At 42.1% G+C, this 14,653-nt stretch overlaps 1 protein-coding gene across 1 annotated transcript in view; it reads left to right on the top strand.

Annotated features, from left to right (window-relative positions):
- The window catches only part of col5a2a (collagen, type V, alpha 2a), a 37,174-nt gene that overhangs the window by 4,755 nt on the left and 17,766 nt on the right, over nucleotides 1-14,653 (top strand). The window contains exons 2-5 of the mRNA XM_070914252.1: nucleotides 13,692-13,913; nucleotides 14,308-14,327; nucleotides 14,442-14,474; nucleotides 14,561-14,593. Of these exons, the coding sequence (XP_070770353.1) occupies nucleotides 13,692-13,913; nucleotides 14,308-14,327; nucleotides 14,442-14,474; nucleotides 14,561-14,593 (308 nt within the window). The remainder of the gene's footprint in view (nucleotides 1-13,691; nucleotides 13,914-14,307; nucleotides 14,328-14,441; nucleotides 14,475-14,560; nucleotides 14,594-14,653) is intronic.

Raw genomic sequence — 14,653 nt, 5'->3', positions numbered from 1 at the left:
CTTTAGAAAGACCTTAATATATAGTAGCAGCATACTTTGATTTACATTTGTGTGACACCCATATTTTTAGATGCAACCTTTTCCTCATAAACTCACTTAAAAATGTGATATATGTCAGATTCTCGAGCACTACGCTCACTTGTTTAAATGCCACAAAATGGTTGACTGTCAGCCATAATTGCAGGTTGTGGTCCAACCTAAATTCTAAGTTGTAGCTAGGTTGTGTATATTGCAACTGCAGTGGGTGAACAAGCGGAGCTACACGGATGTTGGTGGGTGACAAGAGGTTAGCAATGTGGCCTATGTTTAGGCTCTTAACAACTTGTTGGACAGCTGATTGACTTGATGGTGAAATGCCTCATATAAGCCTCAAGGTCACGTTTGAATCCAGGTGGTCCTCTTGTAGTGGAGCTGGAGCAGTGGGAATTACATTGTTGAGGGCTGTTAAAAGTAATAATATCAAATTGTACAAATGATTAATTTCCAGTACTGTGTGTGATTAAAGCTAAAGGTGTTGCAGCAAACTGTATCAAGGTTTTTCTCAGAAACAAGCAAAACAGTGGGATTTCTTCTGTTTTATCTTGACTGTGTGTGATTGATGCCTTGACTGAGTTGGACCACATATTTTGGGATTCCCCTGATCGCCATCAAGACTTGTTTGATGTCTCTTATGTACACCATATTATTTCTAGACCACATCAGTGGAATACAATCTTAAAACAGAGAGGATTCCTGGCCAAATGAATCATTATAATGAACGTACAATGGTCTTCCAAGGTACAAACATAGATCTTCTCCAAGAGTCTCGTGTTCCGAAGGAAAAAAATATTAGGTTTAGTAGAGTTCCAACACACGTAGTGCTGGAGTCTTTACTCTGCAACACTGCCAGATCTCAGTATGATGTTCCTTGAAATGTCATCTACTATTAAACTCATGATGTGTTCAAAACAGACACGTTTTTAACTGGGAACTGCATCAGTTCTGTGATGCACAAAGTAAATCAGATGTGCGTTGCAGAACTCATGCAGATCAATGAGAAAAAGTGAGACTAAAGGGGATTCTAAGTATTTAGAAAGCTTTTTTTTTTTCATTGGATCATGGTCTGTTGCATCAAAATAGGCATCGCTCGTTCAGATTTCTATGCGACAGACTCGACACATGTCCAGTAGGAAACGAAGTCATTCAGTAGAGAGAAGGGAGCATTCTTTTAGATACAATGTGAGTCTGTGCTGCCCTTTACCCACTGGCCCGCAATGTCCAGTCAGTGTCCTCGAACAAACGCCGCTCACACAGAGCCGGACCACTGAGATGTGGAAATGTCTGCTTGTAGTCGGTGACTCATGGCTACCATTTAACCTAGATGATTACACCACATGGGTGAAACGCTGCTGCAGGGAAGAGGCCGAAAGAGATGGAGTTAAGAGAGCGAGCTGAAGCTGAGCATTAAACATCAGATGATTTAGTCAGCTAGCAGCATTCAGACATCAAGCGTCCTTACTGTGGTAGCTTTTCATTGTTTACAGTGCATTGTGGAAAGTTAGAAACCTTTCAGCCAGAAGAACAACAAATCTAAATGCTGGCATGGTAATTTACAGTCTGCTAGCTTTAAAATGATATCCATATGAATGGCATCAAATAGTAGCACTTTGCGATTTTGTAAATATACTGCAGAATTAAAGCAAAGCCAGATGGGGTTTCTTAAAGAAACAGCGTCCTGCAGAAAAACTACTGAACTGTAATTACTGTAGTGTAAAGACGGTCAACACCACACCAACAAATACCTCAAGTTTACATAGCTAGAACTGAGAACTGTGTTGTGCATCATGCCACTCTTTATTCACCTGGGCTAAACTAAGGCTCTAAGTATAGGCTTTGAGTCTTCATTTCTATTTCATCTCATGCCCCCTCTTGTTTCTGAGCCTTTCACTGATGTGGTCTGGTATTTAGGGGGATCAGCCTTAAACATGGGATGAGACCGGTGAAAGAGGAAACTTCATTTCATCATAATTTCATATCTATTGAAGGGGAAGAAAAGCCCAGGTCCGGTCTCAGATCAGAGAGGAAAGAACAGAGGGCTGAAAGAGAAGGGAGGAGGAAGAGGATAGAGAGGAGTCAACAGGGAGAGAGGATAAGAGCTGGGATCCATAATGAGAGAGAGAAAAAAAGAAGAGTGAGAATGTGAAAGGGAGTGGAAGAAGTGGCAATGAGGGAAGCCCAGAGGATTGTTTGGTACATGTCATTAAGGGCAAATACTTCTCTGCAGTCTTGTTCTCTTCCGCACCGAACATCGCATTGGCCTGGTCTGACTCCAGCACAGGAAGTCATGTCAAATAGGAATTTGCTCGGGAAAAGCACATGTTTCGGCTCTGCTTGTTGTTGATGACCATTGTGATTCATGGTCAAAAGACAAGACAAAAATGAGATCAAAACATTGTTTTTAATTTAAATTATTGGTTGACATTTTTGAGTGCAAATGCTGCCTTCTACAATTAGAATAAGAACTGACGAAAGTAAAGGAAATGTCGCCAGCATTGATGGAGGTTAACATGTTAATTTTGTCCTTTTATTTTACAACAAACTGTCTCGAAATTAGGTCAGCTGGCGATTTAGAGCTGAAGACACGATTGTTGCATGCCTTTTGGGAAGACATTTCTAAGGCTCGCACAGCTGGTGATGACATGGCGAATAAAGTATGCAACTGTTACTGATAGAGGAGAGTTTCAGCAAACAAACTGCAGCAGATCTGCCAAGAAATAATCCTCTGCTTGGCACTGGTGACACTGCAAGAACGCTCTCAAGATGCTGGTGAAAGAGCGCTCCACCGGTTGACGGCCATAATGTCACAAGGACATGGGTGGGAATAGTCCCCTCATACTTCTCTCATTAGAGAAATACAGGTCACTGTGTGTGTGTGTGTGTGTGTGTGTGTGTGTGAGAGAGAGCATTTACTAAGTAGATTTAACGAGAATTAAATTTGGACGTAATTTCCAATGTGGAATTGTATCATTTGATTTGTCATTTCAAAAGTCACAAAGAAGTATGCCCCGCTGTTTATATGCATCCTGTTTTTATTTTATTTTTTAATCAAAGTTGCGTTCATGTTCAAGCACACCCACATTACATGCAGCTGCTCAGCACATCTGATTAAGACCATGTCGATCCACCCTTGACTATTTAAATTTATGGCAGCAAAATTCAACTCACAAGAAGAATAAAAGTGATAAATTGAAAGTTAAGTGCAGAATATGTAACTTGCTCCTGAGCAGCAGCTCCTTATGCAATTGTAGACTGTCTCAGTTAGTAACCAGGAGTGTGTCATGTGCAGTAAACTGACATTTTCTTTAATCACTTTTGGACAGATAAAGGAAAGCTCAGGTTGTTTTTTTTTTTTTTACAACAGTTATGTTATACTAGTGTTGGACATCATTGCCATTGATTGTGATAACATTTTATCTGATGTCGCTGTAACACCGCCTGACGCAGCGTAACATCCACTAAAGTCCACTGAACCTCCTCAAGTAACAATAAAGTTCCATCAGCATTATTGCAAAGATATTTCATTTTGTCAAACAATCTAACTTTCCTTTAAAGTACAAAATGTGCTTCTTACTTTCATCTTCGTCTTCTTTCATGTATGCGATGTTGCTTATTGTATATATATATCTATATATACAGTATCTATATATATATAGATATATATATGTATATATATGTTTGGAGACACAGTTTCTACACTACCTCAGATATATCTTTGACATGTCTGTACTGCAGTTTATAGTTAACAATCTTTCAGCATATACACCAACACCTGTATATCTGTGAGAAGCCAATACTGTGTTAGCACGGCCAAGCGTGGACTGGCGGGCTCCAGTGAGTTTCACAGATTAAATCTTCCAAGTGGCCACCGCTGACCTCACTAAGCTGTAATGCATCATAACAGTGCCCTTCTGACCTCGTCCCCGCTCTCCGTCCCTCTCCAGCATTTACAAAAAAATGCAGGCAGCAGTAAACATGAAGGGCTCCCTCTGGCAATAAAGAGAAAGTGATAAATTCTGTGTGTCCCCCGGGGCTTCAGCCTGACTGATGTGACCAGAGTGAGGGGCCTCACAGTGTCGACCCCCCTCTCAGGCTCTTCTCTGGGCTCCCTTATCTGGCTAGTAGTAACCACAGCTAACACGGCACTGTTTGTCTTTTTAGTCTTCTGCAGCCAGTGAGAGTCCCAGGTGGTTTGTACCTGTAGAGAGGCAGTCGCTGGAGACTGCCCGAGCTGTTCTGTTTTCAGTGAAGCTCAGCAGACTTTAACAGTTGCTGTTAGAATAACAGTTGATGTGTTGACTATCCAAGCTTGAGTAATAATAGATGTCTCCGGTGAGTGTCTGTAAAACCAGCTGAACAGTTGATGTAGTTCACCTGGAGTTAAGTCATGGTTTCCATTTCAGAGATGACACTGGACTCCCTCCAAATCAAGCATATCTCCAAATGTTTGGGGGGATTTCTGGCCTGAAGATCTGCTCAGACACTGTTTTCTTTACGGATTCAGTCTGCGCTTCCAAAAGCCTCTCCATAACATTGGCTTTGTGTCGGAGGCTCAGGACTGTAACCCATTTGTGAGATTGCCTTTCTGTAAATACAATCATGTCACATAACTATCAAACAGGGATCTTCCAGCGGCGTTTTGGAGAGAGATCATGATGCAATTTTCTGCTTTGAAACGTTTTTGTTGTGGCATGAATTCACTCCACTAACTACTACCATGTATATGTTAAAACCCCTTTAGGTTAGCCAGGTTAAACCTTCATGGAATAAGGCATTATTACAAGATTGTATTTATTTTATTCCTCCTAAGAGTGTGCTCTTAAATTAATGACAGAAGTGATATGATTGAATGGATTCTGGGCTTGCATTAAGGGGGTTGTACATACCTTTAAAGATGGTCCCATAGTGGTACTCATATCTCATAATGTACTCATTGTTGGAATTTAATTTATTCTGGTGTTGCTGACATTATAGGACACCCTGGATAAGAGCATTAACTCACAATTTACTGTAAATGTAAATAATGTCCTCATGCTACGCAGACCGGTTGAAAATGTAAATATTTATGGGAATAATCCTTCGCCTGAGGGGCGGCACATATGATGCGGTGTCGTGGCCTAGCAGTCATCATTTCTCTGAGCTTTTACAATAACAAATAATAACAAAAGAGCAAAGGGTTAAGAGGGATGTACGCACTTAGAAATAGTTTAAAAAAGGAAAATGAAAGGAATAGAACAGAGAAGAAAAGGAGACAGAGTGCTTTGATAGGGATAAGGAGAAAGAAAGGGAGATTGGAGAGCTTGACGGGGATATGAGAGAACACAGGCTAATGCGAAAGAAAAAGATTTAAAAAGTGAGCCTCCGGCAGCCATTTGGTTTGAGGAGAGGATGCTGCATCCTCTAACTGCTGTCGCGCTGAGGTCAGACAAAATGTGGAGGCAATAAGTCTCTCTTGCCTTTGGGTCTGCTCCTCACCACTAATACAGGACACCTCATAAAACAACTCTAAATCCTGCCCCGCCTCAAGACGACGGATGAACACGTGGGTTCTATCATGTGGCTTTTAGAAGTCGGCATTTTAGTTAGAAATGTTTTCAAAGTCTCTGTTAGCCTCGGAGTTGTGGCCCTATGCTGTACTCACTCTACACTTTGTGTGCAGCCCATCGTGTCTGTTGGATTTCTGCGGGTTGAGCTGCAACTTTGTGCATGACAGTGTTGTCTGGTGAGTGAGGTGTTGCTGCCGTATTGATTTAGGGACTCAGACTGTACAGGGGACATAGTCAACCAGATGTCGTGTTAATGCAGCCCCCTGGGACCATGTTCCTGTACTCACATATTCAAAGTGAAACCCAGAGAGAGAAGGAGACAAAGAGGGACATTTTGTGCCAGCACCTCTGTCTGCAGTTGAGAGGGCGGACAGATGCGTTCAACACACATGTGAGCTGCAGACAGTGTGGTTAACAGTGCAGGGCAGGCATTTTAATGCTTTGTACAGCTGGTTAACCCAAATCACACACACAAAAACCCATTTTCTCATTTATCTGTTAGTATCTAGCCGTGCTTATCGTTTCAGAGCTCACGCTGAAGTCATGAGAAATCAATCTGCCATGAGCCTGATAAGCCGGTCAAATGGAATTCTGTTTGTGCTCCGAGCAGCAAAACAAATGACAAAAACTCTCCACCAAAGTTTCTTTCCAAGAACTGTGTCCCCATTACTCAGCATAATCTGCAGAACACGCTGTCAACAGTTTTCTTCGGTGGAAAGTAACTGTTGACAGTGAGGTCTGTGGATTATCAAGAGGAACTTCTTTTTTTCAAATTTCATTTTTTTGATGCTTTGAACACTGCGAGCCAAATTGAATTCACCCCTGTTTTCCTGAGGTGTAGGAAGACACTTCTTGTCGTTGTGTTTCTCTGTGTTTCAGTCACGCGGCGGGAGCACACTGTGCTGGATACGACTTTCCTCTGAGTTCCTCTGCGTACAGAATCCACAGTTTATTCTTTCACATCTGGCTATGTGCTCAGTTGATGCAAAACACCGGGGTGCTCTGACCCTTTGTATATGTTAACGCTCAGCTCTGCTGAGCTGGAATGTTTGACGTCACCCATTTTCCTCTGCTGCATACCTGCTCTTGCTTGTACCCGGACCGGACAAATGTCATTTTGTTAATTGACACTAACAGCTTTAAAAAGTCATTACACAGTTATTACGTGAGATAATGGTTGTGTGTGCTCCGCAATATATTCCGCTTGCACTGACTACGTACAAGCAGCATGTAGCCTTTGCACTAACAGCAGCTTCCCCTGTGTGTTCTAGCACCAACAGGAAATGTCACAGTGTTTTATGTGTTTGATTGTATGGTCAGACCTGATGTCTCTGTCCATGCTGACTGATTCCGTAGTTTAATGTACATTATTGCAGGTACATACACTAGTTTCTGTCTATTAGGTACATTTCATAAAGTAAAAGTTAGGCAGGTGGTGCAGCACATCATTCACATTTAGCAAAGGGTGTCAGTGTGTGTGTGTGATAATGATCGATGTGCACTGGATCTAGCTCTGAGAGAAGATGAAAACCACATGTTTGACCGTTTACCAGCACTTTGTGTAAGATGTGATCTCAAACCAAACCACCTGGTAAAGTTACAGCAGTCATCTCGGTGCTTTGGTCTGTTTGTGTTACAATTTGCACACTTTATGTTTAAGGCCAAGCTGTTGGATCGTATTGTTGTATGAATCAGCGCTCATCTTTTTTCTTTTTTTTTTTCTTTTAATGATTGTGTTTGTGTGGCAGCACAAGTCACTTCACTGTGAGGTGGAACTGCTGAAAGTCATCAGACCTTTAAGTATACTTCAGTTGTTGTGCTGTAGTTGTTTAAGGTTTAAGAGGAGGGATCGAGCAGTTTGATGGTTTAAACGCGTTTACATTCCACACTTGTTACTTGTTATGAAGTCCTGCAAAGTACATCTTTACTAAACGCATTCTTTTGCACGTGTCTGCAACATATTTTATACAGAACAGCAGAGAAAACATAACAAACATAAAGAACTCTGAGTAACCTGAACAAGATCAACCATAAAGCCATGCTGTTTGTACTCTGACCCTGACCCTGGTGAGACCCTCGGGAGGGGCCAAAGAGGCTCCAACTGATGGTGTTTGTGGTGCAGAACATTCACCGTTTAGTAGCTTGCATTTTCATTTCAACAGCTTGTGTTTTCTAATTCACTAATTACAGCAAATGATTCATTTAGAGCATGCCATCTGCTGTACAGAATATCTATTTCATAATGAGAACACACACACATGCTGTATATTGCATTAACCATATGGCATGAAGACACAGAACCTGTTTGATGTGAGGACGGAGGATCTCTCTTTCAGTTCCTGCTGTCACAATATTTCATGACAATGGCAGTGAAGGATGCTCGAGAATATGTGGCCACATGTAAAATCCATCTGTTGAATGCTTGTTTTTTCCGTGTTTACCCTTTTCGCAGCAAATTTTATTAGACTACAATTACACAACATACAGCTATACAGTTACAGTTATAAGATGGAAATGAATTGAATCCAAGGCAACAGAAAGCGAGGAGTCAGTGGGCAAAATGGATTGGGGGGGGGGAAATTTAGCAGGACCACAACCCTCCCAGGGCTGAACATGGGGATGGGAACAGATCGTAACTGCGGTTGCCTCTGTTAAAGGACCCTGCTGGTGGAAAAGCCCAGACATGTAATCAGCAAGCTACATATTCATTTCAACTTTCCTGGCCCCAGCTTCCTACCCCTCCCTCGAGATCCTGAGCTTTGTTTGTGGAAGCCAAGGTGAAGAGCATGTTCAAACTAGAGCGTCATGTCAGATTTCAAGCCCCGTCAACACAATACAGCACATCCTCCACGCCTCAGAGTATTAAACAGACAGGACGCTTTTTTTTTACATTAAAATCCTTGCCCGTCATTAAAAAAGCAGATAATCATAGGGTGTGTTGACATGTTTTTGACCTATTACAACTCAGGCTTTGGGCTAATATGGCAAAGGAAGGGCTTTATCAGTGGAGCGATCCCAGTTTGAGCTAAAGGCCCTTTACAGAGGGAAGATTTATGCTCGGCCATGACACCAAGGGTTTCAGAGCAGGAAAGCGCAGCTGCTGCAGAGCCACCCCTCAGCAGCTGTAACTCATCTGCATCTGGACTAGGAATCGGGCTGCACTCCTCACGGTATTCACCATTGACAAGCTACTCTCACTGCAACGGAGAACGTGTTCAGAATAAGAATGGAAACAAACGTCAGAAATAGTTTCATAAACTCGTCTTCCAGTGGGCACTATCTTCCTGAATATTAGACCTCCGTCTGGGGCCCATATTTGGACCCGCTCGTCTTTTTTTTCTCAAGGAAATGAGAGTTCCAGTTTTATGTGACTCATTGTTTCCATAAGGTCATTTTCTAACCCTCAGATTCTCCCCAAACACAGTGTGTTAAGAGTATTTCCATATTAGCCGAGGGAAATCCATAAACTATACTTTTTTTTTGTCTCCTCACGTTCGCCTGCGACAGCAGAAGTAGGTTTCCCAGGTTTTTCTTCATGGTTGAGGATGCGTGCCATGACAGAAGAGAGGGGATGTTGGGTTCTTTGTTATCTGGCTGGTGTCTGGCGGACTGTACTGAATGGCACAGAGTAGACACATGAGTCATGTTGAAGAGCTCCAGACTCCATGTTTTAAACCAGGAGAGGAAACTGTCTGCCCTCTGAGCTGACTAGTGGAAAATCCAGATCAAGCAGACACCGTCGGGAGGCAGCATGCCTTTTCACCGTTGTCACGATTGAACTGTGCTTTCACGGCGTCTGTGGAAAAGTGTGGGACCTGCAATGAATTAGCTGAGAGGAGGGGAAAAAGTGAACGTCCCCCTCCTCCTCCTCCTCCTAGAGGCTTGCGGTGGGGTTTTTAAGGCCGCTCTGAAAACCACACTTCATTTCAAACTCTCCAAACACGCAGTGTTTGAAATCTCTCTAAACCCAACAGGAAAAATGGCTCCCCAGCTATGTGGCCGACGGCCCGGCCAGACATCCCTGGTGTGACGTTTTTATGCCTCAGCAATGAAAAGGACTAAAGTTACACACATTTTCACTCCTGTGAAGATAATGACAAAGATGATAACGCAGCAGGCTGGAGGCTGAGGAAACAATATGAGGACATATTAACAAGAATTCAAATAGTCATAAATACTAAAGCATTTCTCAGGAACAGCTAAGCTTGTTCTTGTGAAACTAAAAACCAGATCATTATAGCAATAAAAGTACATTTGCTTTCCAAAAATTAAGATTCATGGCTGAAGTGGTTCCAAGCATCTCCACAAATGAAGAGAGGCGCTCTCTTGTTGTTCCATGGAGTACTGGTTTTCATTTTTGAAAGGCCACAAGTTAGACAGTGGGATGTTACTGGCTGTTAAAAGGCAGGAAATGTCGTGTTTTGAATGCCGTCAAATACTTTGCGGCCGAGGGTGGCTGAGAGAGTATACCTTCGGGTTGCGTTTGCTAGTTTGAGTGTTGATCTTATAAGTACACACAGATGAAAGCTGCAGTCCTCAGCCAGCACAGCTGACTGGGAGAAGCATTGAGATAAAGAGTGTGCTGTCGTATGTCAACGGGTCATTTACAGATGTTGGTGAATGTGACTGTGTGTTCATATGTTACGATGGGCCCAATGATAAAACTAGAATGCTCTTATGTTAACTGCATACACACTTTGCTAAGATGGACAGGTCTCCCAACAATGTGTAAACAGTCATAATGAAGTTTTAACACAATTTAAAGTGTTTTATTGGCATTTTTCACAATGATTTGATTCAGTTTTTCCATTCTTTACTGCAAGAGTGCATGGCGTAGATTTACACTTGTTTACATTTAATGATATTCATAATTTTAGCATTCATACAATACTTTTAGATTTTGTCCTGAATGAGAAAAAAGGACAGAAAAAAAAATCAAAGAAAAATAAGAATAACGTTTAAAGGAGAAGAATACAAAAAGAAGAAACACCAAATAAAAAACAAACAAACAAAAGTTATTCTTGATTGTGTATCTTTGTGTACGTGTGTGTCTTTCATGCCATTGTCTGCTGAGGTTTTACCCAAATCACAGCTCCCCATGCTTGTGAGATTAGATGTAATGAGCTTAAGAGTGTCTGATTACATGGTGCGTTTGTACAGCATCCAAGCCTCGAGTTTCCTTTAATTTGAGGTATTTCAGAGGTTCCAATGATGTCTTGTTAAGGCAAGTTGAAAGGTGATCTATCACCCACATCCTCGATCTGTCTATACATCAGCTTTCTTTGATCCTGCTCCAAGAGTCTCGACATATCTCACCTGTTTTATCAGATTTTACAGACTGAATATTAGATCTGTGAATACTATTTATATCTATAATAAACAGGAATGAGTTAAGCATGTATTTGTTCATAATCACTCTGTTCATAAAGCATTTGAGTGATTCAGTGGGGGGTTGAGGGAACAGTGTAGTTTTTACTACCAAAGGGGGCGCCAATGTTGAAAATCTTTCCAAAGTTAATTTCCATTGATATGAATTTCTACAAAATGTTGTGTTCTATATGTTGTTAATGTCAATAACTACGTAAAATGATTTACTTATTTACTATTATTTTACTCTCTAATAATGACATAGATCCAGTACTGACCAGGCTTTAACCTACACCATGCTGTACTATAGCTGAGTCGGATACTTGGGCGTCGCAGCTCCGAACACAGATGTAGGGGCGATGTGAAGTCCACATCCAACACAGAGCAACCAAACTCATCTCCACATTATAGATACTGTGTCGTAATGTGTCAATAAAGTTGATTCTGATTCTGATCATTGCTTAAGTTGTTTTCAGTTTCTTTTTACAGCTGACTGGCTGAGTGAATAGTATTGTTTTCAGCTACCCTTTGTCCCAGGCTGGTCTTGACACAAATATAAATATGTGCTGGAGCCATGTTAGAACATGTTGTCTTGTTGCGTAAGGCCTCAGTATAATTAGACCTACACTTGTATCTGATTGTTGCTGCTCTCAGTGATCTCCACAATCCTGAATGTGGCCTCTGTTGGAATAATGCAGCATTAAATGACCCCACATCTGTAGTTTGGGCTCCTCTCTGCAACTTCCTTCTTCCTGCAGCTGGCTAACCTGACTTACCTGCAGTCTGAAGCTCAGAGCTGCCACCTGCTGTTTATATCAGGAACAGGTGAAGGCTTCAGAGCCTTGTCTCTGCAGACCTGAGAGAGGTGGGCTCAGATTACAGGGTCCTGTTAAAAGCAGGCACAACCCACAACAGGCCCCGGGGCCCCCTGTACATTCACATCTCTTATTTCATGAGCACATATTCTCAACCAGATGAACTTTGCTTTTTATGAGTATTTTCTGTGTTGCTGTGAACAGAATTGTGTGTATATTGTGTGTATAGCCATGGGCGTGATGTATGGTAGGGATGGTGGGGATACGTTCCTACCACTTTCCTGATTACCTAAAATGGTCCCCACCACTAATTTGACATTAATTGCATATGCGTTTAAATCAAATCAGCTCTACGAAGGGTTAACCCCTCCATGTTGCCACTGGGTGAGAAATAGAGTTTCTATTGGAGTGCACTTTGAATCATCATCAGCGCTCAGGCTGTGTGTTGCAGGTGCTTTGCCTTCCGTGATCATAACTTTATGGTGCTGATATCAGGTTAAACACGCTGGTTGCTCAGTGATAGGAAACACACGGCTGTCCTGGGCTGGCAGACTCACTGCAGACCAGGAACTGTTATAGTCCTGCTAAGGTTAGCACTGTAGGAATATTAACATCATAGTAGAGGCAAGTTTACTTGGCTAACATGAATGTTGTGACAGGGTGTGCTGCAGGGGGATTTTGTGCTGTTGCTTTTGACTTGGCCAACATAAACTGTTCTTATTCTTCTCATGTCTGCATTACACTAAACAAGAGGAGCATCAGTCATTGAAATCCCATCTGCGTGGCTACAGGGTTGCTCACTTCTTGGTAAACGTAAGCAGCTATGTATGTGGTTAAAGGCTGAGCCAGCTCACTTGGTGGGTTACCTCGTTATCCGGTGTTGTGTTGCAAATCAGGAGTCTGTTCATTTTCATGCAGCTTTGTTGTTGACACAGACATCAGAGAGATTATTGTTCGGTACACGTTAAAAATGTGAAGTCAACATCCAAACCAAAGTGAATAATGAGACTTCTGGGAGGAACAGTTGCTTCATAGGTGTCTGCAGGTTTTCTCTTTTGACCGTGAGTCAACTTTTTGAGACGCTGCCTCTGGAGGAAATGATCTCATGTCTGACGGCTGGAGACTTCACTACAACAAAGGGTTGCGTTCTCCAGACCTTTTTCCTCAGGCGGGGTGTGGAAAACCTTATTTCACCTCACACTGTAAAACGAATAGAACTGCATACAAAAAGTACTGTATACACTGATTGTATATATTGTATTGTATATATACTATATATACTGTATATGCTCTCTCAGTGTGACTTTATTAGCATTTTTAACTGTTTCATGGTTTCTTTGGCAGTTGTTAGAGCCTGCAGTGTTATCCAACAGGATAGTAACTGGGCCGCTGCTCCTCCTGAGGCAGCTGCTCCAAGGATAAATCAATGACTTTCAGGCAGCATGGAGGTTTAGAGGTTAAAGAAGGTGCTCTCTGTGGTTGTGTGGAGGCTTTCTCAAAAGTATTAGGGTGAATGTGTTAACCTCACAATCTTAATTTTTGTGCAGTGCATGCTGGGATAGGCCTCAGGCCCCTGAGACCCTGAACAGGAGGAAAGAGGGAACAGAGGATGAATGAATGTTTACTTTCTGTTTACCTGGCTGAATAGTTCAAGAGCATGTGATGTCTTCCTTCTGTCTCGTATTTGCACTGGTAAAATAGTTTGAATATGTTTTTTTTCCCCATTAAATTGTTGACATTAGTATGAACACTCATCCTGTCTTTTCTAGTAAATGTCTCAGAACGATCATAATAAAGAACAGGTGTGTCTGGCAAACCTTTAGTGGATGATTAAAGTTTAGAAAATCACAGTCCACTAGTTTTTCTTTTAATGTCACTGACACAAAGTTGATGAACTGAGAGTTTCCTCCACCTGTGTGCGTTCCAGGAGATGACGCCAGCTGCACGGCGGACGGCCAGGTGTACACCAACAGGGACATCTGGAAGCCGGAGCCATGCCGGATCTGTGTGTGCGACAATGGCCAGGTCCTCTGCGACGAAATCCAGTGCGATGAGTTGAGTAACTGTGAGAAGGTGGTCATCCCCGAGGGGGAGTGCTGCCCCGTCTGTCAGACTGAAGCATCCACCAGCGGCGGGCAGGACACGTATGGTGAGCGAGCAGCTGCTTCTCTGTGCTCATTTGTGGGGCTGAGAAGTGAAAAACATGTTTTAACACTGATTTTAAAACTGTAGAGCCCCTTTTAAGGATGAAAAATAGAAAGAAGAAATAATGTTCACATTTGGAATCAATAATATTAATGATATCATCACCATGACATATGTTTTAGTTTTGACAGGTCTTTGTGTGGCCAGTGAAACCATCTATCTAGCTGTCAGAAACAATGAACAAATCACTGCCATGACTGACCTGCTTAATGATGACAAATCTCTGTAGAACCACCTACTCTACAGTCTCAGCTTTCACACTGATGATTTATTGATGATTCCAATTGTGGTAGGATGAACAAATGATATGATCTCTTATGTTTTTCCCTTCAATGCAGATGGGGGCAGGATCTTCAGGGTAGGATACAGTTTTGAAATGTTGGCTGTTACTACTTCATCATATGTTTGCTGATATTGTCTGCGTCATGGCGTGTGTGTTTGAGAGGTTTTTGTCATTTATCTGTTTATTCAGGGTCAGAAGGGAGAACCCGGGGATGTCCCATTTGTAAGTGTTGACTAAATCTAAACCTTTTAAATTTACCAGGGTATAAATGCAGGATATAACGTGTGCGTTTGATGATATCCCTGCAGGTGACTGGTATCAGAGGCCGCCCTGGACCCATGGTGAGCTACCTGGTTGTTTGTTTTACCTGTAGCATCTTCTGAAAACCTTCTGCAGACAAC

This window comes from Enoplosus armatus, chromosome 11 (genome assembly GCF_043641665.1).
Source record: "Enoplosus armatus isolate fEnoArm2 chromosome 11, fEnoArm2.hap1, whole genome shotgun sequence".
In the NCBI taxonomy this organism is placed as follows: domain Eukaryota; kingdom Metazoa; phylum Chordata; class Actinopteri; order Centrarchiformes; family Enoplosidae; genus Enoplosus; species Enoplosus armatus.
The sequence above is the reverse complement of the archived record's forward strand: the minus strand, read 5'-3'. Positions and strand labels throughout refer to the sequence as shown.